Here is a 27,578-nt window from a genome sequence, read left to right on the forward strand (position 1 = left end):
GCTCGTCAGCAAATGCTAGAATAACTTCTTGAAAAAAAAACTGCTCAAAAAACAGTAAGAAAAAACTGGTCAAAACACTGAAAATAAGCTGCTCAGAAAACTGTCTAGAAACTACTCGTAGAGACCATTCGAGAAACTGCCCGAAAAAGCTGCTCAATAAACTGATAAAAAACTTGTTAAAAACTGCTCTTAAAAGGCTTAGAAAACTGCTCAAAAATTCTGCTCGAAAAATATTTTCGAAAAAAAACTGCTTAATAACCACTCGTAAAGAGCTTTCAAAAATCTGTTCGAAAAGACTGTTCGAAGACCTGTTTGAACACTAGAATAAACTACACGTCAGCAAAGCTCGAATAGCTTTTTGAAGCAATTGCTCAACAATCTTTTAAAAACTGTTTTCAAAAGGCTCGAAATTTTTTTTGAAAAACTGTTCGAAAAAACTGTGCTTCAAAATCCTGCTTGAAAAATGTATTCGAAAAAACTGTTCAGAAAACTGCTTGAGCATTTAAAAATCTGCCCGAAAGGAGCATTCAAAAATCTGCCCGAAAAAAATATTTCAAATCCTGTTCAAAATAGTACTAGAATAAACTGCTCGTCAGCAATGACCGAATTACTTCTTAAAAAAAGTTAAAAAACTGTTCTTAAAAGGCTCGAAAAAACAGCCCAAAAGTCATGCTCGAAAAAATAGCTACTCGAAAAGACCGTTCGACCTGTTAAAAAACTTAATAAAAAATTGTTCGAAAAACGGATCGAAAAAGCTGCACAAAAATCCTGATCGATAAAAACATACTCCTAATGCCGCTTAAAAACTACTCGAAAATCTGCTCTTTAGCAACGCTCGAATGAATTCTTGAAAGAAACTGCTCGAAAAAGTTAGAAAAACATTCTCGAATAAAACTGCATAAAAATACTCGTAACGAGCTTTCAAAAATCTGTTCGAAAAGACTGTTCGAATACCTGTTTGAACACTAGAACAAACTACCCGTCAAACTACTATTGCTCAAAAATATTTAAAAAACTGTTTTCAAGAGGCTCGAAAATAATGCTCGAATAAATTTTTGAAAAACTGTTCAAAAAAACTTTGCTTCGAAAACCTGCTTGAAAAATATTTTCGGAAAAAACTGCTTGAAAACTACTCGAGAAGAGCATTTAAAAATCTGCCAGAAAAAAATACTTCAAAACCTGTTCAAAATACTACTAGAATAAACTGCTCGTCAGCAATGACCGAATTACTACTTAAAAAACCTGTTTTAATCCACCTAGTGGTGTAATGATGCCTTTCTCATGTACATATAATATTGTGGTAATCTATTCAAAAATTTTCTCTTCGATTTTTGAAAGAAACCAAGTGATTGTTTATGCATAACATACAGAATAAAACAGTGCTTTGATTGCGTAAGCCATCCTTAAGAGAACGAAATGGGTTCACTATTATATGAACTTCCGGCACCGGAACCCGAGAACCGGTATTATCGAAGTCGGTTCGTACGGCCACCAACTAACATGACACACAAACTCTTCTAGTACGCACCCTATAATTCCGGAACCGGAAATCGGATCCGGAAGAAATTCAGGAATTCCGCATGGGACCGGAAGACCTTTCACTTGAATCTAAGTTTATGGTAATCGGTCAAACCAACGCTGAGAAAAGTGAGTGAGATCCATTTTGGTATATATGACCACTATTTCTGGTACTTCCGGAACCGGATACCGGGAACCAGGATAGCCGGAATCGGTTTGTTTAGTTGTCTACTGATAATGACTATCGATTTGTGTAGTTTTGAGACCAGTTTAGAAAAATTTTCACGTTTTTTGTTTCGCCGGTTCAAGTGACGGTGTACAATATTGAACACACTTTACCCTATAATTCCGGAACCGGAAGTCGGATCCGGATGAAATTCAGGAATTCCGCATGGGACCGGAAGACCTTTCATATGAGTCCTAGTTTGTCAAAATCGGTTCAGCCATCTCCGAGAAAACCTAGTGAGATTTTTTGACACACACACACATACACACATACACACACACACACACACACACACACACGCACACACACAGACATTGCTCAGCTCGATGAACTGAGTCGAATGGTATATGACACTTGGCCCTCCGGGCCAATTTTCACTAGTCGGTTTTTCAAGTGATTGGATAACCTTTCTATATGAGAAAGGCAAAAAGATAAAAAACTGTTCTTAAAAGGCACGAAAAACTGCCCAAAAATCATGCTCGAAAAAAACACTCTAAAATATCTACTCGGCAAAATGCTTAGAGCTACTCGAATAGACCATTCGAAAATCTGCCCGAAAAACTATTCGATGATCTGTTTGAAAAAAAAACTACAAGAATAATCTGCTCACCAGCAATGCTCAAATAACTTCTTCAAAAACTGCTCGAGAACCTGTTAAAAAACCTAGTAAAAAATTGTTCGAAAAACGGATCAAAAAAAGCGGCACAAAATCTTAATCGAAAAAACATACTCCCATATACCGCTTAAAAACTACTCGAAAATCTGCCCGAATAAACTATTCGAAGATCTGTTTAAAAGAACTACTAGAATAAACTGCTCTTCAGCAACGCTCGAATAAATTCTTGAAAGAAACTGCTCTAAAAAATGTTTAAAAAAACTGTTCGAAAAAGTTTCGAGAAAACTGCCCAAAAACCCAGTTCGAAACAGTATACCCGAAAAAAGCTGCTCGGAAAATTGCTTCAAAACTAATCGAAAACACCATTCGAAAATCTGTCCAAGAGTCTGTTCGAAGACCTGTGAAACCGTTCGAAAAAGGTTCGAAAAAACTGATCGAAAAAAATGCTCGTAAAAAGCTGTTCGGAGAACTGCTTAAAAATTACTTGAAAATCTGCCGGAAAAAAACTCTTTGGAGATATGTATGAAAAAAATAATAGAATGAGTATTCGAAAATCTGTCCGAAAAAAAACTATTTCAAAATCTGTTAAAAAAACTACTAGAATAAACTGCTCGTCAGCAATGCTAGAATAACTTCTTGAAAAAAAAATTGCTCAAAAAACAGTTATAAAACACTGGTAAAAAAATTGGAACAAAGCTGTTCGGAAAACTGTTTAAAAACTATTAGAGTATCTGCCCGAATAAAACTGTTCGAAGACTCATTTGAAAAAACTACTGGAAAAAACTGCTCATCAATCATGCTCGAATAACTTCTTGAAAAATTGCTCAAAAATCGTATAAAAAACTTGTTAAAAACTGCTCTTAAAAGGCTCAAAAAACAATTGCTCAAAAACCTTTCATAAACTGTTCTCAAGAGGCTCGAAAAAAATATACTCGAAAAAATCTTCTCAAAAAGACCATTCGAAAATCTGTCCGAAAAAAACTGTTCGATGATCTGTTTGACAAAACCAATAGAATAAACTGCTCGTCAGTAATCAAACCGCCCGAAAAACGGTTCGAAAAAAGGTTCCAATAAACTGATCGAACAACTCTTTAAAAAAAGCATCCATCGTTTCTAGAATTACAAGACTAGCGTCACTGAAATCGCTAAAACTTGTGGATCAAACATCGGAATGTCATGAAATTTTGACAGGTATCTTTTGAAGGGAAATTGGTTCGCAATGCCATCTATGCTTCAGCCCCGGGACTCATTCGACCACAATTGCTTTCTCATTCTACTATGTGCAGTGGAATCAAACTCATGTAACAAATTATATGGCAAACTATTTCGCACATTAACATTTGTTTCTTTGGGTAGTCTCGGTACTGCGTTCTTTTGTGGAGCTTTACCTTCTGTTGCAACAATCTAGTCAATAGATGCGTATCTGGTTTGTGTTATGATCTTATTGACACTAAAAATTAATTGTTTATCATAAGTTCTAAAATTTTAACAACTTTTTCATCCTAAATAGCTTTCATATAACAGAAATTTATTGAAAACAGCTCTCTTATCAACACGTATAGATTGTCCTCGATTGAACTTTTCACAAGACAGAATATCTGTAGCAATTCCCTAGATGGAAGGTAATCTTTTATTCAGGATGGCTTCGAATGGTTTCATTGCGAAACAGGACCTACTCGAACTGACTGAAGATGACCAACCAGCAGACTAGAGCAGTGACTGACGTGACCGAAAACGGTAAAAACACGGTCGTTTCTGGTATGCAGAAAAGCTGATGATGAAGTGATTCGTTCACAAGTTGATCGGTTGCTGATGGCTGAACCAACCGCTAGGAACAGGAACACTATCTAACAGAACAGGTTCGGCTTGTTCAGTTCGCTTAATGAATGCCCCATTCAGAGCTATGGTAATAGTTTGAGATTAATTGGCCCGTTAGGTGACATAAAAGAAGGGGGCAAATATTTTCCCGAATTCAATTAAGTTTAAGCTTGCAAATTGAAATGAAATCATTTAATCGAGAACCGTAATTGATGGCATCAAGCCTCCATCTAAAATTCCTCACACCGAGCTACAAATAATCCACCACTAAGCTGAGGCGATAAAATGTTACCACTAAATTAGTTTTCCCACGTGAATAAATCTGCCATTCGTAGAACGAGGAAAAGCATCCTTCACAAGTAAAAGCCACTCAAATTCGCTCGAATTCAAGCTTGCAGGGTGAGGTAATCACGAGCGACCTGCTCCACCCCTCCAGAACAAACCCGTGCAATTTGAGCACCGCACGCCATCGGGCCCTGCCAAGCGGAGCTACGCCGACCATTAGCTGTCAATAATTGGCAACGATAAATTATGATTTCGTTTTAATGACTCCGTACAACAACCGTTTAGTGTGGAAGGGCCATTTCCAGCCGACAGCCAATCACATCATCCCCCTCTCGAACCACTTCCAAAAAGGCAATCCAATAAAAGTCGACCGTAAGGTTCGGGAGTTGAAATAGGTCCTTGTGTTCGGTACGACCCGCGTCGACCGCTCCGGATGATTGCCTATTCGAGGGGAAACACACTCGATGGGGAGATGTGCTTAGGAGGGGGCGGGAGGTGGAGTGAGCTGCTTTTTTTTTGCTCACTCTCTAATAGTCGATATTACCACGTGAGGATGTTTGTGGATTGCCAGGAAATAGGCCAAACTCAACATGTGGAACGGGCAGGAAAAATCATACGCCAATGTTTCTTTTTTAACGATGATGATGCCCTCGATAAGTTCAATTGTGTTCGTTTTTTCTTCTTGTTTTTCTTAGAGGAAAACTAATCAATTTTCTCCATTGTTCTTCTGGGATGGTTTGGAGTGTTGAGGTTGAAATAGCTTCTTTAGGCATTTGATGAGATTGTTTGACTGCATTGAGACCGTGAAACCACTTAAAATTGTTTACCGGTGAATCCGGATTACGATCCCGAAGCAGAGCCGCAGTGAGCCTTTCTGGCGCCTGAGACGCATAGCCCCCACCAATTTTTTAATCAACACCATTAGGACGAATTATTTTATTTTTCTGTAAGATTATCCCAAGTAACATTTTCAATTTTATTAAATTATTTCAATTTTATTCAGGTTCACATTAAAGGCTGTCCCAGAAAGTATGGACGCAACCAAAAACCACTGCCATTTCGCAATGGTTCAGAATCTGTCAATTTTCATGGCTGCGTCCTGTTGTTTACACTCTTCTCTAACCACTTGTGCAGTTGTTTATTCGTGTTCATTAGTTTGTTTCGAAATGCGTGGGCTTTCAGCAGAACAACGTCGAAAAATTGTGTACAAATGGTGCACAGAACGCGGATTGTCACTGAGAAAGATAGCAAAAATGGAAGGAGTAAGTGAAAAACCCGTGCGAAATGCAATCAGGAAGTTCGGTGAGGATAACACCTTTGAGGATAAACCGGAAACGGGTCGGAAAAAAGGTCCTGCTAACCCTCAGTTGGATAAGCGTATACTGAAGGCATTCGAGCAAAAGAAGGAGGTTTCAGTTCGGGATGTGGCCAAAAAAGTGGGCACTTCGAAGTCAAATGTTCTTCGTGCTAAAGAACGTTTGAATCTTCGAACCTTTAAGAAGCAGAAACAACCAAAACGTAGTCCGAAACAAGAAGCATCGATCAGGCCGAGGGTTCGAAAGCTGTACAATACGATTCTTGCTGGAAATTTGAACTGCATAATCATGGCGACGAAACCAGTTCGAGACATCGATTGAAGTCGAAAAATTTGGTATGAAAGTTATGGTCTGGCAAGCAATTTGTAGCTGCGGTAAGATTTCGAAACCCTTCATCACCACTGCTTCAATGAACAGCGAAATATACATCAAGGAATGTTTACAAAAACGACTTCTACCCATGATTCGAAGCCACAAGGATACTGTTGCCTTCTGGCTAGATCTTGCTTCTTCCCACTACTCGAAATCAACGGTAGAATAGTATACTACCAAAAATGTCACTTTCATCCCAAAAGACATGAATCCACCAAATTGCCCACAACTTCTACCAATTTAGGAATATTTTGCATTAACGAAGGCACATCTTAGGAAACATGTCTCGGCAGCCGAAACCATTCAACAGTTCGAAAAAGATTGGAAAAAAGTGTCAAAACTTGTCGCCAAGAAGTCTGTACGGAATTTAATGAGGAACGTTCGCAAGAAGGTGCGCCAGCTAGTCTACAATGGCTAAGTAGCAAATGTTGAGAATAATATTCTGTTGTTGCAGTCTAATTTTATCAGTATATCTAATAAAATTAGAATATCTAACACTTGTACATTATTTACAGCGAAATCAAAGTGCGTTCATACTTTCTGGGACAGTCTTTACAAATGCATCGCGCTTGTTCTTCTTTTTCGCACCTGGACGACGGTTTTGAGGTAGTCAGGCATATACCAGTCCCGATGTTTCTTATAGTGCTTTAGACAGAAACTCATGTCGTGGTGAGCGTTCGCCAGAACTGAGAGCAGACCTTTTGCATGGTACAAAGCCTCAAACGCTCAGTTCGGGCTTTCATTTGGATATCAGTCGTCGTCGAGCAATCGTCTTCAACTCACAGCAGCAACATATTGTTTTTACTGTTCTTTACGTTTCGTTTTAGACTCATCAGTGCAGAGCAGTTCAAATTCAAATTAAACAGTTGAACTTGAACCGCTAAGCAGACGTAAAGTTAAAGCTTTTTGCAAAACACTTATACCTTATGATAAAAAAAAGAACCGGAATTTTCATTTTAAAATTCCCGCGCTTGTCCAATCGGTAAACTTTTATTCTCTCAACGTTGGCAAAACTTTTATACACATTCTGTCAAATTTTGGCGCATATCGTACGATTAGTTTTTGTTTGGCGTGTATACAAAGAAGTTGAAAAATTTTCGTGTGGCGATTTTTATAATGGATGAAAATTTAGAACAACGTGCGTGCATCAAATTTTGTGTTGCAAATGGATTTAAGTGTTCCGAAACGTTGAAAATGTTATAAAAGGTATTTGGTGAATCATGTCTAGGAAAAACACAAGCATACGAGTGGTATAAACGCTTCGAAGCTGGTCGTACAAGCTTGGATCATGATGAGATCCCTGGCCGCCCAACAACATCTGTTACTGAAGAAAACATTGAATCGGCGAAGCAAATCGTGTTGCAAAATCGTTCTGTACCGATTAGAGAGATTGCTGTGTTGTTGGGCATCTCTTATGGATCAGCCGAACACATTTTAACTGATGTTTTGGGTTTGAAACACGTCGCTTCTCGGCTGGTGCCATAAAAGCTGAATTTCATTCAAAAACAACGTCGCTTTGATGTGGCCAAAGAGAGTTAGCCAATGTTTGTGCTTAGGGCACATAACACATAACGTCTGCGGATCGAAGGTGGTTCTCAATTAGGTCATTGTTTAGCGTTCCGTGTGGGATGTGGTACCGTCTTGTTGAAACTACATGTCAGATATGTTTAATTCTTCCATTTTAGGCAAAAAATCGTCAATCATCACACGGTAGTGCTCGTCATTTAAAGTAGCGTTCCGCCCATTGTCGCCTTTGAAGAACTACAAGCCGGTCTTCTCTTCAGATGCGGTAATTTTGCTTGTTGACATATTCATTTCACTAGAAATGAGCTTCGACGCGGAGCACAGTTTTTCGATATAAAAGAAAATCTCTTAATCTCTTTATCGAGCATGAATTTTGATAGTAAACTTCAATACTTTGGAAGCGTTGTTCGTTCGTAAGTCGATTCATGATTAAATTATAGATCAAACTGAACAAGTTTGACAATAATATAAGACACAATTCACTCGGAATCTGTAAAAAACAGTTTTGCCAAAAATATACCAGCGAAAAAATCACCTTTTAATATTACTAATGCGATTCGAACAGAGGAACCTTGCATTATCACTCTTTATTGTAGTGCTTCTTATTCTATAAAAGGATGGCTTCTATCGCATCAAAGAACGCTCTATAGCAACCAGAGCTTGTATTGTGAATCCTCAAACGAACGAAGCAACAAAAAACATCTGCTGTGAGCACTTTGCTTGACATAGCTGAATGAGAGACCTATATTAGAGAGAAACTGGATGCGTGAGAGTATATGCTACTGAGCAGACCAATTCCCCTTGCCAAGTAAATTGTCTGTGCTCTCAGTCTCAGTTAACACATGAACTAAATAATCCATGACAATGTAATGAAATGAAGGGTTCGCTCTCGTTGGTATTGTACGAGAATGAAAAACTTTGCTTCACGGCGTGCTACAAGACGCGAAGCAAAGTCATTTAGACAATGTTTACGGTTTATTTTTAAAGTGTAGGTTTACAGAAATCATTTTTAACATAATGTTCGCATTCCAAGACCAAATTTGATCATATTTCAAACATACTTTAAACATTTTATAGCAGAAATTATGCATTTGAGCCCATTTTCAAAACGATCAATTTGTTTCTTGGCAGTTTACACTGTGTATATATCCTAGAAACACTAAAAGCAATGTTTTTTAAATTAATATTCATCGGAACTAAAAGTTATGAATTTAGTTTCCTCATAGACATCTACAATATTAGAACCATTCATCAAATGCTAACCTCATGAAGCATAGGTCTCAGCAAGCGGGCATATTCATGAACTAATGAACGAACGAAGCAGCTCTCCTTGCTTGGGTTGCGCTGTGAATTCTACCTGACATACGAATGTGTGTGAATAGCACAGATGGTGAAACCCTTTTGTTCATATTCGTTGCTTCAATTTGCAAGCCCTGATAGCAACTCTTAATACGATTCTATTAGTGCCATTAAAGAGAGGCGGATATCATCTCAGCAACAAAAAACCGGCATGGTACATTTAAAATAGAATAGACACCAGTGCGAGAGCGAATTTTTCTCGATGACCCGTCTAAGCATCACGGATTTCCCTTTGAAGCAACAAACGGTCGCTTATTCTCGTTTCGCGATCCGATTATATACGGACAGTTGATAATTGCGATAGAATCATTTTTCTAGTGCCGCTTATTCTAACTATGTGCATATAAACTTTGTATAGGTTGTGTCTATGAAAATGTCTGTGAATGCTCCACACAAGAGTTTTGAAATATTGCAACCTGGTATGAGAATCATCAAGCCGATTCGATTTTCTGCGATAATTGTCAACTTGCGATTCTCTCTTGGTAAATTCCACACAGTGCCGATCATTGCAAAACTGTATCTATTTTAGTAAGGGCCGATCTATCATATTTTAAGGTACAATGTGAGCAATTCTTACATTTCAAACGCCTCGCTGCGAGAAAATTGCTTATATCCTGTTAAGTATTAATATTGGCAGTAAAGTTGTCTCTTATAAATATAAAAAGTTCTCTAACTCCAAATTGGCCAGCTAAATGCGTATCTGATGTAAAACGATCGGTATTCAGGATGCTTAAGACTGTTATACAAACTGATTCTAACTTGAAACCCAACGTTATAGAAGCCCTTTATACTTCCTGGATATACTTTCACAAAAATCATTCTCAAATGCTCGATAAAATACACCAAATTTCAAAACACTTCATCAATATGAGGTAATCGATACTGTGCTGTGTTAACAAAAAATTGTCGACGACCGTCTAGGTTCTTCACAGAATGCTTGAAAGTTCAGTTTTTCTATGATTACTTTTGAACCTGACAAATTACTATGAAAATAATCGGAATCTATCTCAAGAAAGCTAACAAAGTTCTCTACTAACCGTTCATACATTGCAAGATAGGCACTTGAAAAATATTTTTTCTAACAAAAATCTTCTATGTCCAACATAAATACATTTTTCAAACATCGGCCAACTAGCTACAGATTGAATGGGATAAATTAAAGGCAAGACTTTAATCTGAAAACTCTATTTAATTCGGGGAACCGCTCTGCAATTGAGCTTCTCTGAAGAAGAAGCGTAAAAACAACTTCTCAAAAATCAACCTGATGTGGTAGCTTTTTCTCGAAACAGGGCTAAATTTTTTGCATTTATTTGCATTCATCATAAAGGGTGATTTTTTAAGAGCTTGAGAACTTTTTTAAACAATAAAACGCATAAAATTTGCAAAATCTCATCGGTTCTTTATTTTAAACGTTAGATTGGTACATGACATTTACTTTTTGAAGATAATTTCATTTAAATGTTGACCGCGGCTGCGTCTTAGGTGGTCCATTCGGAAAGTCCAATTTTGGGCAACTTTTTCGAGCATTTCGGCCGGAATAGCCCGAATTTCTTCGGAAATGTTGTCTTCCAAAGCTGGAATAGTTACTGGCTTATTTCTGTAGACTTTAGACTTGACGTAGCCCCACAAAAAATAGTCTAAAGGCGTCAAATCGCATGATCTTGGTGGCCAACTTACCGGTCCATTTCTTGAGATGAATTGTTCTCCGAAGTTTTCCCTCAAAATGGCCATAGAATCGCGAGCTGTGTGGCATGTAGCGCCATCTTGTTGAAACCACATGTCAACCAAGTTCAGTTCTTCCATTTTTGGCAACAAAAAGTTTGTTAGCATCGAACGATAGCGATCGCCATTCACTGTAACGTTGCGTCCAACAGCATCTTTGAAAAAATACGGTCCAATGATTCCACCAGCGTACAAACCACACCAAACAGTGCATTTTTCGGGATGCATGGGCAGTTCTTGAACGGCTTATGGTTGCTCTTCACTCCAAATGCGGCAATTTTGCTTATTTACGTAGCCATTCAACCAGAAATGAGCCTCATCGCTGAACAAAATTTGTCGATAAAAAAGCGGATTTTCCGAATGGACCACCTAAGACGCAGCCGCGGTCAACATTTAAATGAAATTATCTTCAAAAAGTAAATGTCATGTACCAATCTAACGTTTAAAATAAAGAACCGATGAGATTTTGCAAATTTTATGCGTTTTATTGTTTAAAAAAGTTCTCAAGCTCTTAAAAAATCACCCTTTACTTGTGCTGCATTACAGTGTATAATTATAAGGAACTGAGTTGACCGTTTCATAAATCCAATCGAGAGCACTGGTAACCCTAGCGAATACATCTGGGTGATTTGTGGTATCACATCCCATTCCCCAGGATACGACTCCAACCAGAATTCCATCGCAGACCAGTGGTCCACCGGAATCACCCTGAAATCGTGTTATCATCAGACTCACAAAGATTGATTGATCCGTAGCAAATATGGCAACATACCGGACACGTATTCATTCCTGGTTGATAGAAAGCCGCACAGATCATGCTATCGGTAACGGCCAGATTACCTTGGTAGTAGTGATCAATACACACTTGTTGGTCGTTTATTGCAAGGGATACCGCCTTCAGACTAGGACTAAGTTCGTTGCTATCATCCACACCAAATCCCGAAACAACGCACGGTTTTCCTTCCTCATAAGTAGCATCCCTTGGTGGCAGAGGAATAGCTTGAATGGTATTACCCATCGGTAGTGACTCCGCTAGTTCCAAGAGGGCAAAATCGAAGTTTCTGCTTCCGTTCTGCAGTGGATGGAGATGAATTCGTCGCACCGGCAACACCACTCCTCCGCTATAGTAATAACTGGAACCAGCTCGAATTCTTAGTTCAGCCGGATCACGAACAACGCTATTGCATTTGATCAAAATATTAAAAGCGATTGGAGATCTTAGTCGCAATTCATGACTTTCACCTCATGCAATGAGAAGCTGTCAGAACCCATCTGGCATTCAATATCGAACCTCCACATCGAGTGTAATGCTGCAAAGAAACCTGGTAGGGATAGCTGGCAATATCGACATCTACGCCACCTTTAATTCGTTTGAATCGTCGAAGATCAAGGGAAACACTCTCCAGCACGGACGTCACAATCAAAGCGCTCAAACTCCAAACAAATAGCTCACACTTTGCAATCATATTACGTGAGTTCACTACTGCAGCGATCAGCAGTGATATAGTGGATTTTATTGGTTTGCACTTTGATAAGGGTTGCGGTAGCGAATGGAGTTTATCACGGTTGAGAAGATCAAAGAAAATAACACCATTTTAAGACGTGTGAACCTTTAGGTGTTGGCAATGATGATTCCGCGATCAAGGTTGCATTCGAGCTTCTATTAATTAAATAGAAGTTTTATTTCCGGAATTTATATTTCTTCATCTAGAGAAGGTGCATTAAATTCAGTTGAATAAATCTAATTGTTCGATATGCGTTCAACTCTTCTTTAAGTGTGAAGCAGTTTTTCTCGCCCTCGGTCGGAGTTTTAAAAAACCGATCCACTCATTTTTTTGGCGCTCAGGGTTGGCAACTCAAGTCCTACGGCAAGTTCGAGTCCTGCATCTGAGCGTGTCTTTTTAAAAAAAAAACGTTTATTCTGTAAGTTTCTCATTTATTTGGCTTCTTCAATATATGTTTCCACTCAGTCATTGCGAAACTCAACTTAGTAAGGACGACTTTTCAACAAAACCAACTAAAAAAATAATGAAAATTAATAATAAATCGGCAAATATTTCATTACATGTTCATTCATGTGAAAAGTGAAGTGCTAGTTTGGCAGTATGCAAACAAATAATATTGTTTCTCTAGTGGACAGAAATCTGTGAAAGCTTCTGATCGTCGTTTCAATATTAGTGCCTAAAACGATTAATTTTCTCACCTTGGACGCACAAATGAACGGTTCTTAAAATGCTTGTAGGGAACTAAAAAACGCGCTTTCAATTGCACTTCGAAAGTGGATTACATTTCGTCATGATATTTTTCTATAAAAAATAAAAAATTAAATATTATATGAGAAAAACTGTTTCCATTCTTCCTTAGCGATATACCTTTTCTTGCCAATTACACGGTAGAGCCTACAGGAAAATCATGCATTCACATTATGTCTCAAATAGTATGGTAAGTTGTACATTTTTTCTCAGGTTTTTGAGCTTCACGCTCAAAGAAGAGTTGAACACATATCGAAGAATTAGATTTATTCAACCGAATTCAACGCACCTTCTCTAGATCCAGATGCATAATTTCCGGGAATAAAACTTCTATTTATTTATTCGAAGCTCCCGGAATCACCATTGCCGGCACCTAAAGGTTCACACGTCTTAAAATGGTTTTGTTGTTCAACCGTAATAAAAACAATTCATTACCGTAACCCTTATCAGAGTGCGAACCAATAAAACTCACTGCTGATCGCTGCAGTAGCGAACTCACGTAATATGATTGCAAAGTGTGAGCCACTCGTTTGGAGTTTGACCGCTTTGGTTGTGACATCCGTGCTGGAGAGTGTCTCCCTCGATCTTCGACGATTCAAACGAATTAAAGGTGGCGTAGATGTCGATATTACCAGCTATCCCTACCAGGTTTCTTTGCTGCCATACACTCGATGTGGAGGTTCGATATTGAATGCCGGATGGGTTCTGACAGCTTCTCATTGTATGAGGTGAAAGTCATGAATTGCGACTAAGATCTTTAACCGCTTTAATTATTTTGATAAAATGCAATAGCGTTGTTCGTGATCCGGCTAAACTAAGAATTCGAGCTGGTTCCAGTTATTACTACAGCGGAGGGGTGGTGTTGCCGGTGCGACAAATTCATCTCCATCCACTGCAGAACGGAAGCAGAAACTTCGATTTTGCCCTCTTGGAACTAGCGGAGTCACTACCGATGGGTAATACGATTCAAGCTATTCCTCTACCACCAAGAGATGCCACTTATGAGGAAGGAAAACAGTGCGTTGTTTCGGGATTTGGCGTGGATGATAGTCACGAACTAAGTCCTAGTCTAAAGGCGGTATCCCTTGTAATAAACGACCAACAAGTGTGTATTGATCCCTACTACCAAGGTAATCTGGCCGTTACCGATAGCATGATCTGTGCGGCTTTCTATCAACCAGGAATGAATACGTGTCCGGTATGTTGCCATATTTGCTACGGATCAATCAATCTTTGTGAGTCTGATAATAACACGATTTCAGGGTGATTCCGGTGGACCACTGGTCTGCGATGGAATTCTGGTTGGAGTCGTATCCTGGGGAATGGGATGTGATACCACAAATCACCCAGATGTATTCGCTAGGGTTACCAGTGCTCTCGATTGGATTTATGAAACGATCAACTCAGTTCCTTATAATTAAACATTGTAATGTAGCGCAAGTATGATGAATTCAAAATTCAAAATTACCCCTGTTTGAAAATTGGTATCACATCAGGTTCGTTTTCGAAAAGTGAGTTTTACGTTTCTTCAGAGAAGCTCAATGGCAGTGCAATTCTCCGAATCAAATATGGTTTGCAGATTAAAGTCTTACCTTTGCAAGATATCATTTCATAGATAAGTCATTACTTAACTTTTAATTTACCGCGTGCAATCTGTTTGTGTTGGCTTTCGAATGAATGCAAACATTATAAGAAAACTGTTCTTGAATATAATACTGAATATTGAAAAAAAACATCGATTTTAAAATTTTTAATACTATCTACAAATAAACGGTATCAACCCCTCATACGTTGAAGAATGAACACTTTTTAGTAAAAAACTGATTTTTTCTTGTGTCGCTTTACTAAACTAAACTGAATGCCATAATCGTCCAATGAAACTCAAGTTGGGAGGAGATTTACCAGAATACTATGCCGCTAGTTGCCCGATATTTGCATAAAGTATCAATAGTGTTAGGAAGACTTTTTTTGAAGTGTCTGTCTTGCAATGCATGAACGGTTGGTAGAGAACACAATAACCTATCTTGGGATGAAATTCATCCAAATCCAAAATGGCCATTCTTTTTTTTTTTTTTATTTTCAAATCTGTTTTATGTAGCACTCGATTAGGATTTTTTGAATATTTCCATTTCTAAACTAACTAATTTTGTGAAAATTACTAGAACTGCATCTTTTTGTAGGATTTGCCATCTGTCGACTACAGCAATTTGATAAAAATGTTAGGTAAAGTTTGGTACTTCTCAACAGACAGTCTAGATCAATTTTGGAATAATGAAGTACACAAAGTAGCTTTTTGTGACCAAGTCTGCGCGGGTCGAGAGTTGTATTATAATCTGAGTAGTTGTTGCTCCGAATATGATTAACCACGAAATTTGTCAGTTTCAATAGTAAGCATTAGAAAGAAAAGCTTTGGAAACGCTCACTCCTGTTTAGGTACTCACCGCACTGCATTAATCAAATTTTTGACTCACCTGTAAGAATAAAAAAAAACAAAGAAAAAGTTGGTATTAAAATGCTGTTCAAATTCTAAAACAACCATTTTAAATCGAGGATGAGTTTTTTAGGCAATAATATTTATTTTTTATTTCATTTTTTTTTTGTTTATTTTCAATACTTGAAAGAGACTTCCACTTTTTCCAGTGTGTATTGTGGCGAAACATGAAATTTCCATGAAACATCAAAATTTAGTGTCATCTATAAAAAAAATTTTTTTTTTAGATCGACTTTTTGGAACAAATTTCTTTGAAGTCCAAGTTTAAGTTTATTTTTTGCAAAAAAAATATTTTGATTTCAAAAACTTCGTGTACCAGAGAGGCTGATTTTTCAAAATCGAAAATTTTCGAACCTTATCCGCCTTATGAAGACTGGGACTCATTTCTTGAATTGCTTCATATTCAATTCAATCTTCACTGTTCTACCTCTTATATTACGAAATATTTACACACTACACTACACTGAAAAAAAAAGATGAATTTTATTGGTGACTTAATCCCTCATACGATGTAATTCATGAACAATTCTTTTGTAATTAAATAGTCTGAAAAAATCTTGTGATTTTACATGCTGTAAGATGGATATACACTATGATCAAAAAAGAACCGGAATTTTCATTTTAAAATTCCCGCGCTTGTCCAATCGGTAAACTTTTATTCTTTTAACGTTGGCAACACTTTTATACACATTCTGTCAAATTTTGACGCATATCGTACGATTAGTTTTTGTTTGGCGTCTATACAAAGAAGTTGAAAAATTTTCGTGTAGCGATTTTTATAATGGATGAAAATTTAGAACAACGTGCGTGGATCAAATTTTGTGTTGCAAATGGATTTAAGTATTCCGAAACGTTTAATATGTTAGAAAAGGCCTTTGGTGAATCGTGTCTAGGAAAAACACAGGCATACGAGTGGTATAAACGCTGATACAAGGTGGTCGTACAAGCTTGGATCATGATGAGATCCCTGGTCGGTCCAAAATCAAAGTTATGCTGACTGTTTTTTTTTTCTCGATATTCGTGGTGTGGTGCACTATGAATTCCTTCCGGACGGTCAAACGGTTAATAAGGAATATTATTTGGCCGTTATGCGTCGTTTGCGTGAGGCCATTCGCAAAAAAGGCCAGACTTATGGAAGGAAAACTCATGGATTTTACACCACGATAATGCGCCGGCTCACACAGCGTTGGTTGTGTCGCAGTTTTTGGCCAAAAACTCAACCAATATCATCAACCAAGTACCGTACTCTCCAGATATGGCCCCATGTGACTTTTTCCTCTTCCCCAGACTAAATTGCCATTGCGGGGAACGCGTTTTGTGACCATAGAGACCATAAAAGAGAATTCACTGTGTGAACTGAAGGCCATGCCTTCGGCGGCCTATAAAACTTGTATGGAAAATTGGATCAAGCGTTGGCTTGCATGTATTGCCGCAGGAGTACTTTGAAGGCGATAATAAAGAAATTTATTAAAAATTGAAATTTTGCGTTTTTAATAAAATTCCGGTTCTTTTTTACCTTTTTTTATATATATAAAAAATAGGTATAGAATTCGCTCAAACTTTCGAAAATTTTTCCGAGGCCCAGAGGGCCGAATGACATATACCAATCGATTCAGCTCAACGAACTGAGCAAATGTCTGTGTGTGTGTGTGTGTATGTGTGTGTGTCTGTATGTGTGTTGTCAACTAAGAGGTCGAGATCTCAGGAATGGCTGGACCGATTTTGATCAAACTAGTCGCAAATGAAAGGTCTCCCCGTCACCCAGAACGCTATTGAATGGTCTTGAGATCGGATGTTTTACTTTTTGAGTTATACGAAGTTTCATGTCAAAATTTTCAGTTTTTTGACAGTATCTGTCACATTTGACCTTGATAACAGAATATGTTTCCAGACTTAGATTTCGCTCGGTAATACCTATCCAACAAGCCATAGATTGTTGAAATCCGTCCATTTTTAACGGAGATATCGATATTTTTGTGTAAGCCTTATTCCAGTAGAAGGAATTTTGAGCGCTGTATGAAAAAGCAATGCTTGGGAGCAACATGAAACACGATTTTTTATACTGTTACATATAATTGTTTCTAAGTACCAAAAAGACTGTGTACAGCATCTTTTTATATGACAATTTGCCTCGGACCAATTTTAGCACGGTTCATTTTTGGCAACATAATCTTTCGAATATGGCATTTATAAACCAGATGATACCAGCATTATCGAGTTGGAAGTAATTCCATAATTGTATTGATTTAAACGACTTCCATATACCATACGACTCAGTTCGTCGAGATCAGCAAATGCGTGTGTGACAAATAATTTCACTCAATTTTCTCGGAGATGGTTAAACCGTTTTCTACAAACTCAGATTCATATGAAAAGTCGTATACTCCCAAACAAGGTTCCTGAATTACGTTTGGATCCGACTTCTGATTGCGGAACCACACGATGATATGTGAAACGAAATTAAAATAATGCAATTAATTTTTCTCGTACATGGCTGAACCGATATAAGATTCAAATGAAATCTAAGAATCATCTATGATTCAAATGAGAGGTCTTAAAATCCTATAAAATTTCCTACTTTTTAGTCAGATCCGACTTTCGGTTTATGAGATACAGGGTGATTAGTATAAAAATGTCCATTTCAAGTAAATTAATCAGGTTTATCGGCTTTGCAGATTTGGATAGTGGAATACCAAAAAAATTTATTTCAGTTTAAGCGGTATTCAGTTTTCGATTCAGAAGGTACCCAAAAATTTAATTCGCACTACAATTTCTCAAAGATGTCTACACACTGCTCAGGTGAATTTAACTGATTTCTGCTACACCGATTTTAGAATTCCGGTTCCAGTATCGAATCGTTTCTCAAAGTTTAATAATTTTTTCAAAAAGGCCAAATCGAACTTCAAAAACAAAAATTCAAATTAATGGACTTAAGGTCCCATACAAAATTGGTGAATTTTATCCGATTCTGGAATTACAGAAGATGAATTTTTAAAATTCATACCGATATAGAAGATGTAAATTGTTTGGCGTAATAATTTATGGCCATTCGAATCATTTTGGGCTATGCTAATTCCTGAATACCGGCTCTGGAAGTACCATAAATAATGACGAAAAACTCTAAAGTGGAACTTACTTCGACATCTCATGGAATGTTCAATCGATTGTCACACGCTAAGATTGAAATTCGATATGTTTTGCAGTTTCGGCATTACAGGGTAATGAGTGATTAAAATCTCAATTTGCCGTTTAAAACGACGATGAGAACTAAAACATGCGTATTGATAAAAAAAAGGTATCATCTCACTGCTAGGTGGATTAATCACGTTTTTTTATTCACATATGACAGTTTTATCACTCAGTACACTAGACCAAACAACTCCAAATATATGTCATATTTCTCGATATACACTGCACAAAAAAATAAGCTGTAAATACGGTTTAGAATCGCAATTCACATTCTAATTTTCACTGAGAGAAAAGATAATGAGCAGCTAATAGAAATTCAATGTCATAAACGCAAAGAATAAAATATCGCGATCAAAGTCACTTGTTCATTTCATTTTAATTTTGTTCTATATATCAGAAGTGATCTGCCAAACATTGTCTTCACAGCCTATAGGTTTCGTCTTTTCAGCACTATTCATAACATTCATGAGCAAACTTGAATACTGCTTTATTACTCATGAAAGTGAAGACGGTAGTTCTAAAAGAGCGTAATTCTCCATTATTTATAGGCGATATTTACTTTTGTCAGAAAAAAAACACATTTAAATATGAAAATGATGACTTCTGGTTGCACGCTAAACGCAAACTATTCAGCATGACTGAACGAATAGCCTTTTCCGTCACGAGATGGTGTTACTGTGATGTCTTTTTCGATTTGTATGGAAGTCGTTGAAGTGATCCATATTGATATATAATATATTTGGTAAATAACACTCGGAGCGTGTAAAATTTTGCGCGAGTGGAATATTGCGTTATTTGAAAAATTAAGTGGTTATGAATTGTATCGCTTGTAGAATTATGTCACCTGTAAAATTCATAATTCTTCTCTGTGTAGTAAAAGTAGTCAATAGTTCTAAAGATTACTTACGGTTTTTGCGTCTTCACTTCTACGACTGCTTGAAATTTTAAACTCTCTTCGTCCTATAGTTCCGGAACCGTAAGTCGGATCCGAATCACATCAAATTGCAACGACAATCAGTTCAACCATCTCCGAGAGAAGTCAGTAGCATTATTCGATACATACAAACAGACAAGTCCTAATTTGTTCTCTAGGAAAATTTCCGCTAGGCTAGTTCTCGAATAATAATCTTTCCATATAAGCAAGACAGAAATAATTCGATGAGTAAAATTTCCTTTCGGTATTGACTTGACAAGTGATTATTGGATTGCGATATTGGAAGTTATTTTGAAAAACAAGATGGCCAAAGATGAAAATTGCTATCAAAAATTGTTATGCGGATTTTCAAGCAGAAGTTTTCAATAATCTGTGTTCGAGATAACGCCAGATGTCGACGTTTCATGAAATTTTAAGACATCTGTCAAAAATCAATTATTTTTCTGAGTTTGTGGTTTTTGAAAACATCCTTCGAAGTGCTTGTGATGTCGGTAATTCAGCCAAGACTCCAATACAAATTGATTTTGTACAAAGATATCTACAAACTTAAAGTTTCAATTTTGAGTTTGGAATGAACTCTAAACTTCAAAGCAGCTCTTCGAGCCAGCACAAAAAAAATTCATATCTCTCATACTTTGTAGCTCAAGAACGAACCGAATAAGTCTCCGTCTTGGGTTTCGAGAAGGTTCCAAGCATAATTTTCAGACAACAACTCATCATACTCAACAACTTGAACAACTTTTCTGTGCGATTTTCAAAAGTATTCACTCGTCGAATCAGTTCAAAGAGAATTTAGAATTACCAGCTGGATCCTAAATTTCATATTTTTTTTCTTAAATCCAGATCAACTAAACTTCATATCTGGGGTAATGAGTTAGTCGAACTTTATAATCGAAGAGAAAATAACGATCGGCTTATAGAGAAACTTATTGATGGATTGATTTTAGAAATGATGATTGCCATCCTTGGACTCATTTCTCATATTCTGTCCGTTTTTTCTTCAATTTTATTCGACAGTTTGATCCTTCCGATTCCACCATACATTGCACATGACATGAATTTGTGCCGGCGTACGTTTTTTGCCAGTAATGATAAATCAATACAAAAAAAACCTGTTTAACCCACCTAGTTGTGTAATGATGCCTTTCTCATATCAATCATACTATCATATAAAGTACGATGGTATTCTTCAGAATAATTTTTATCGATTCTTGAAAGAATAACTGAAATCGGTTTGTTTGACCATCTACTGATAAAAACTATCAATTGGAGAAGATTTGAGGTCGATTTAGAACATTTTTTATGGTTTTACGGGCCCTTTTCAGTGATGGTATACAATTTTTAGCACATTTTACCCTATATTTACGGAAGTCGGATTCGGATGAAATTCACCGCAGGACCTTTCATTTGAATCTAAGTTTGTGAAAATCGGTTGCGCCATGTATGAGAAAAGTTAGAAAACAATTTTTTTTTGCACATTTTACCCCATAACTCCGAAACCGGAAGTCAGATTTAAATGAAATTCAGGAATTTAGTATGGGACCTGAAGACACACACATACACACTCACATACACACATACACACACATACACACACATACCACACACACACACACACACACACACACACACACACACACACACACACACACACACACACACACACACACACACACACACACACACACACACACACACACACACACACACACACACACACACACACACACACACAAACAGACATTTTGCGTACTCGACGAACTGAGTCGAATGGTATATGGCCTCTGTTCAAAAGTCGGTTTTCACAGTCATTGCATAACCTTTTTATATGAGAATGGGAAAAAGACTTTATTTAGGGGTTAGCCAAATTTTGTGTTAGAGCACGAAGCCGTTTTTCATATTTCATATTTAATATTGATTAGCGGTTCAATTTTAACTACTGAGTTAGGCAGTTCAATTTAAACTGCTCTACTCTAATGAGTCAAAGACGAAACATAAAAAGAGGGATAGGTAATGTCAGACACATAACCGGGTTGAAGTGAATACGAATAAAATGGATTGTTAAAGTTATCAGTGAGCATGTTTTCTTAAACTAAATTCAAGAATTCGGACTCCGGAATTTAGATCTAGAATCCTGATCCTGAATTTAGTTCAAAAATTTGCAGAATCAAGTTCCTGAATTCAATAACAATAACAATTCAAATTCTTAATACAACTGAATTTTGTATCTGAATTCTGGTCCTGGATTTCGGTTTGAAGTTCCAGAGCCTCAGGTTCAGAACTCAGTCACTAGTATACCCGAACTCAGCAAAGCGCATTCAAACCAATACACAAAAGACCCAAAAAAAAAGTGGGCCAAAAGGTAAAGTCTCGAATTGCTAATACCGAAGGGAGAAAATATCATAGTAATTCTTTGCGAAAACTGCTCTGAAAAGAACCGAATAATTAAGTCACTTCGATGCTTCACAATATTTGTCATTTCCTTCGAATGTACGACGCTGGAACAGCAAAATATTCATTCTCCATTAATAATGGAGATCTGGAACTGGATTTTGAACCTGACACAATATTCAGTAACTGAATTCTTGATACTGGAATTGAGCTCTGGACCTGAATCAACCGAAATGAAGTGCTCAAGATGAATTTGTTTTCTTTCCTGCTCAGTCAACTGCGCAGGCTAGAATGAACGAAATATAAAAAGTTTTAACCTTGCATTCCAACCCAGTATCTAACGTAGAAATGAAATGTCAAAATAGTCGTCGCGGGTATTAGAAAGGCAAACAAACGTCATGAGTTTTCCACTTTGATACCATACATTTCAGAAAACTTGATTTAGAATTATTTGTGGTTATCTCATAAAACTGAAAATTTTATCATAAATTGATGATCATATTTCCGATGGCATGTAGAAAAATTTATATTGGTACGTTAGATACAGCAAAAGATATTCACGAATAAAAACTTATCACTCTCTAAGGGGGAGAATTTTGAAAAGGGGCCCCATAGTAAAGTAAGTCGTATTCCCAACAAAATATTTAAAAAGACTTAATTTAATATTACTTCATCTCATTCCGTATCCGATTTCCAACCTTTTGGATGAATCTCAAGACCCGCAGACGCAGGAAAATTTTCTGTGAAATTTCGCATCAATTTTATTGTTATCTGAAGTTCTCGTATCTTGTATAATTATAGGGTACTGAGTCAACTGTTTCATAAATCCAATCGAGGGCACTGGTAACCTTGGCATATACACCGGGATGTTCTGCAAAAGCACATCCCACACCCCAGGATACGACTCCTGCCAGTACTCCAACGCAAACCAGAGGTCCTCCAGAGTCTCCCTGAAATGAACGGTTGCGATCTTATAACGGTAATGATCGGTTACGAATGCTGTAACAAACCCCGCAAGAGTCGATTCCTCCCTCATGATAACCCGCACAGATCATGCTATCCGTAACTACTGTAACTGTCTGTAGCAACTTTCCACATGAACCATGATCGTATATCGGAACGAAAGATGCTCTTAGGTAATAACTGACATCACTGCTCGCTGTAACTTTGCCCCAGCCTGATATTTCGCACATTTTCCCCTCTTCAAAAATTGCGTCCCGAGCTGGTAACGGTATCGCCTGAATTCTGTCATTCATTGGTAGCGCTTCCGCCAGTTCCAGTAGGGCAAAATCGTAGTTTTTAACCCCGTCTTGCTTTGGATGCAAATAAATTCTTCGAACGGGAATCACAACTCCGCCAAAGTCGAAATGGTTCGAACCGGCCCGGATCGTAAGCTTGTTCGGATTCTCGAGGAGACTGAAAAATTCAAATAAGTGCAGATCAGATAGCAAATTGATGACCGTAGATGATGTCCACCTCATGCAGTGAACAGCCGTCAAAACCCATCTTTCATTTAGGATTGAGCCGCCACATCGATAGTGCTCCAGCTGGACTGCAACCTGAAATGGATGTTTGGCAACGTCAACGATATTACCGCCGGCGATTCGCTTGGAACGGCGAGGGAGGGGAAAAACGGTTCGCAACACGGTTGTCGTAAGCAGAGCAACGAAACCTCCACTGACCAACTTAACTTTTGCGATCATGTTGAAAGAATTTCGTAACTGCATCGCCGAGATACACAGGCAACTAAGAACCGAACTTGCGATAAGCAAAGTCGGAACCAATTTAGTTAGGTGTGCGATAAATGATTAATGTAAAGTTTACATTGATGCAAAACAATTCTACGTAGAATCGTCGCATAAAGATTGAAATTATTTCATCAAATGAGAAATGTGTTATTAGTTTAATATAAATCGATTTCCAATAATCCATTTCATGGAAACGACGTCTTGAATTGATTAGAAATCGTACCAAAAACTTTTTAATTCAAGGAGTTCATACTGCATAAAAAACACATATAAAGAAACGCCAAATCTCGAAAATTCGAAATAAAGAAATAGAAAAACCTTTTAAAAATACCATTTAAAAAGGTGAATTACTTTGAAAATTCGCATAAAAAAACGGCTTCAGTGTATTTGATATCCATATCGAGAATTTTTTCACGTCCGATGGATTGAAACGTTGAAAGAAAATATATATTCAATTCGAAGTACTACATTATTTACCAATATGAGCATATATTAAGGTTTTGATGGATGTTTCTGAAATACAGATTCACATGCAGTGTACGGAGATCATGCCTAAATATTGTTCACGAGCTGGGATAGCAGCGATGACCACTTCTATGTACATTCAGAACGGCAGCGATGTATGTAATTCGGAAAGGCAGGAATTCTATTTGGCACGTGATTCGCTTTGTTGCACAAAGCTAATAAAATTCTTCTAGATTTGCACTAAACTGAAGGTTTTTATCTCCAATTTGTTATCTTTAGATAACATTTAGAGCCATTAAATGAGCTGATTATGCATAATGTTCTGCGCAATCACTCTTGTTTAAAGCGAAATTGGCTCTATGAACGTCCCGCAGCAGAACTGTTTCCTGTCCGGAATGATTCAATACTGAACTGAATTATTGATACTAGACTATGGACTTGAATCAACCGGAACGATGTACTTACTTTACTTCCTACTCAGTCAGTGCTCAGGCGCTCCATAGTAATGTAAGTCGTATTTACGTACGTCAAAAAAAATGTCGACTGACCAGATGGTAAAATTGAAAGTTTATTCAAACACTCCCTTTTTCATTTTAGTATCGTTCTATACTATTCACGCGTTTAAATATGAAATTTCAATTTATTACAACTAAATTTTATTTTATTTTTTCATGATTTTTCGAAGTTGGTCATTTCACACATATATGCAGAAAAAAGGGATACTTGTCTATTGAATAAATTTAATTTGTTACGATGGAATTAGAGATTTTAACTATTTTGGGGTTTGTGTTAGGGATCAAATGTAAACCAAGTTTACTTGTGTTGGTAATTTGTGTATTGCGTACATTTTATTTGGTAGGGGAATGTCGCCACTGTCTAGGTTGGGCCATTGCGTTTTCTTTTATATGACACGTGCTGCTGTCGGTGTTATATCATGGAAGTATTATTATCAAACATTTTTCAGTGCATTGTTTGTTACGAAGAATGTTTTGTGAAAGTTGTTTGCAGTCGTAAATGCTTCGGAATAACCGTGAAAAACAGTTCAAGGCCTGGACAAAAATGATGACACCTCCAAAGTAAGTATATTTCCATTATGTGGTTAACCATTAACAAGTTTTTTTTTTAGGCTCTCCGAGACTAATCATTGTGCTTGCGGAGAAGGTTATCGGGATATTGATCATGTCGTTTGGACATGCGTGGAGTATCGTGATGTCAGATCTCAACTAATAAATTCTTTGCGTACCCAAGGTAAACTATCCAATATCCCAGTTCGAGACATTCTTGCTTGTCGTGACCTTTCATACATGAAACTTATTTATCATTTCTTAAAGAAAATTGGAGTTTCAATTTAATAAAGGCCCCTTTTAAGACTTAGTTCTGATCCCAGCTGCGTCCATGAGTTCAACCAATAGCTAAATTAGAATAAAAATTATGTAATGATACAAACAAACTCGAAACAGTTTATGAAATTATCAACAAAATGTCTGAAAATAACAGCTTATTTTATAATTTATAGAAGTTAATCGTTTGGTTCAAATAATATTTCCGAGTAGATTTCATAATTAATGACGAGTTACCTAAGATGATATTTAAGCTATAAGAGAATATGTTTTAATAAATTCAAAACGTTGTGACTATGTTAGAATTAAATTAGGATAAGAATATTATGTAAAAGTGATGCTACGGCGAAGAAAAACTTATGTAAACTGCCTTAAGAAATAAACGTATTTATGGAAAAAAAATTAACAAGTTTTTCAAAAGAAAATATTATTTCGCTAAACTGTTCGCATGTTGTGTTTCGCGATTACAAAAAAACGCTTGTTGTCTAGGTTGGGCCACTCATGTATTCAGGGTTGGGTCACATCACTTTTTTTTCGTTTAGTGCCTTGAATCCACGGCGTTCCACGGAGCAGTTTCTTGAGTTGACCGAAAAGAATAAAGTCTCAGAGAGCTAAATCAGGTAAATTCGGTGGTTGCTGAATGGTATTCGTTTTGTTTTTAGCCAAATGTTTACGGTTAACGATGGGTTTGTGTGATGTGGTGCAAGATCCACAAGTTGTTTGCCCACAAATCTGGTCTTTTTTGGCGAATTACTTCACGCGAACGTCTCTTAAATAATAATCCTAATAGTCAATTGGCGGTTTACGGTCATCCATTCTTTGATTTTATTGATGTTATCATCGGTTTTCGAAGTCGATGACCTACCGCTTCTCTCATCATCATTGATTTTCGGCCACATCTGAAACGTTCGTGCCACTGATAAATGACTATTTTCTTCAGAGCATAATTGCTGAAATACTCTTCTAACACTTGCAATGTTGTCGCACCATTGAAACCTTTTTTAATAGCAGAATTTAATGCAAACTCGTTATTATAAATTCAATTCCATTTTGAAAATTGTAGAAAATAGAAGACGCGGACAATCCCAGTTTCTTTTTTTCTTCAAAGAACTTAAAAATCTTATTGATAGTCTATTGAAACTGATTGATGTTCCATTAAAATAACAATGAATAGTTCCATGATTGATCATTTGAAATTATTTAAGTACATATATTTCATTCAGAATCAATAGTGGTCCAACCTAGACTACTTTTTTATTTTTTTTGTTTGTTAATAACTTTTTTTATATAATTTGCAGCAATTCACCATAATTTGAAGTTTCTTATGACAGCCCAAACTTTTAAATAAGACATCAATATTGAGAAAATTCCAATATAAACAAAAGATACAATGGCAAATACCAAAAGTGGCCCAACCTAGACGACATTCCCCTACGTATGTATTCTCAAACGAATGTTAAGCCTGACGTTTTCACCAATGTTGGATGGAAAATTGTTAAAAATTTTTAAATGTAGATTTTAATTCCCTAATAAAAAATTTGGCTACACTGCTTCAATGCATTTGTATTCGATCGCGCTACACAAAATAAAAAAAAACTAAATATTTTCCGTTAAAAAAAACTGATTTTCGTAAAAAACGAATAGTTTTACAACAATCTTTCATATCCACTGCGTTTCACGTGTAAAATTAGAGGTTCCCATTTTGCTGGATTATTAACAGAAAGTACGTAAATCTTTTTTTCGCAATAATTGCTGCAAGAAAAAATCCATATAGGAATGAGTTCATCGCTAATCAAATGTGTTAGTGGAAGTAAGCTAAAACTGAAATAATTTTTCTCTAACAGTTTTCAGAAAAACGGGAAAGTTTTAGTCTAAAGTATTCGCTTTTCTTGAATTGCAATTCTAAGCAGAATGAACTGATTTGTTTATTTTTTAACCATATGGAAGACTTATTGATTAAAATCGGTAAAAAACACAGGAATTTGTTTTTACGCACACATTGTTGACATCAC

The 27,578-nt window shown here is 36.9% G+C and overlaps 2 protein-coding genes across 3 annotated transcripts in view; both read right to left on the minus strand.

Annotated features, from left to right (window-relative positions):
* LOC131431260 (lachesin) overlaps positions 1-27,578 on the minus strand; it is a 534,183-nt gene that overhangs the window by 306,015 nt on the left and 200,590 nt on the right. The gene's annotated exons all lie outside the window — the stretch shown is intronic.
* LOC131431262 (trypsin 3A1-like) lies at positions 22,770-23,735 on the minus strand. The gene is made up of 3 exons (XM_058596873.1): positions 23,490-23,735; positions 23,024-23,429; positions 22,770-22,963 (listed from the first exon to the last, which is right to left on the minus strand). Exons 1-3 carry the CDS (start codon positions 23,714-23,716, stop codon positions 22,781-22,783), a joined length of 816 nt encoding a protein of 271 aa, XP_058452856.1. The 5' UTR covers positions 23,717-23,735; the 3' UTR covers positions 22,770-22,780.

This window comes from Malaya genurostris, chromosome 2 (genome assembly GCF_030247185.1).
Source record: "Malaya genurostris strain Urasoe2022 chromosome 2, Malgen_1.1, whole genome shotgun sequence".
Lineage (NCBI taxonomy): Eukaryota > Metazoa > Arthropoda > Insecta > Diptera > Culicidae > Malaya > Malaya genurostris.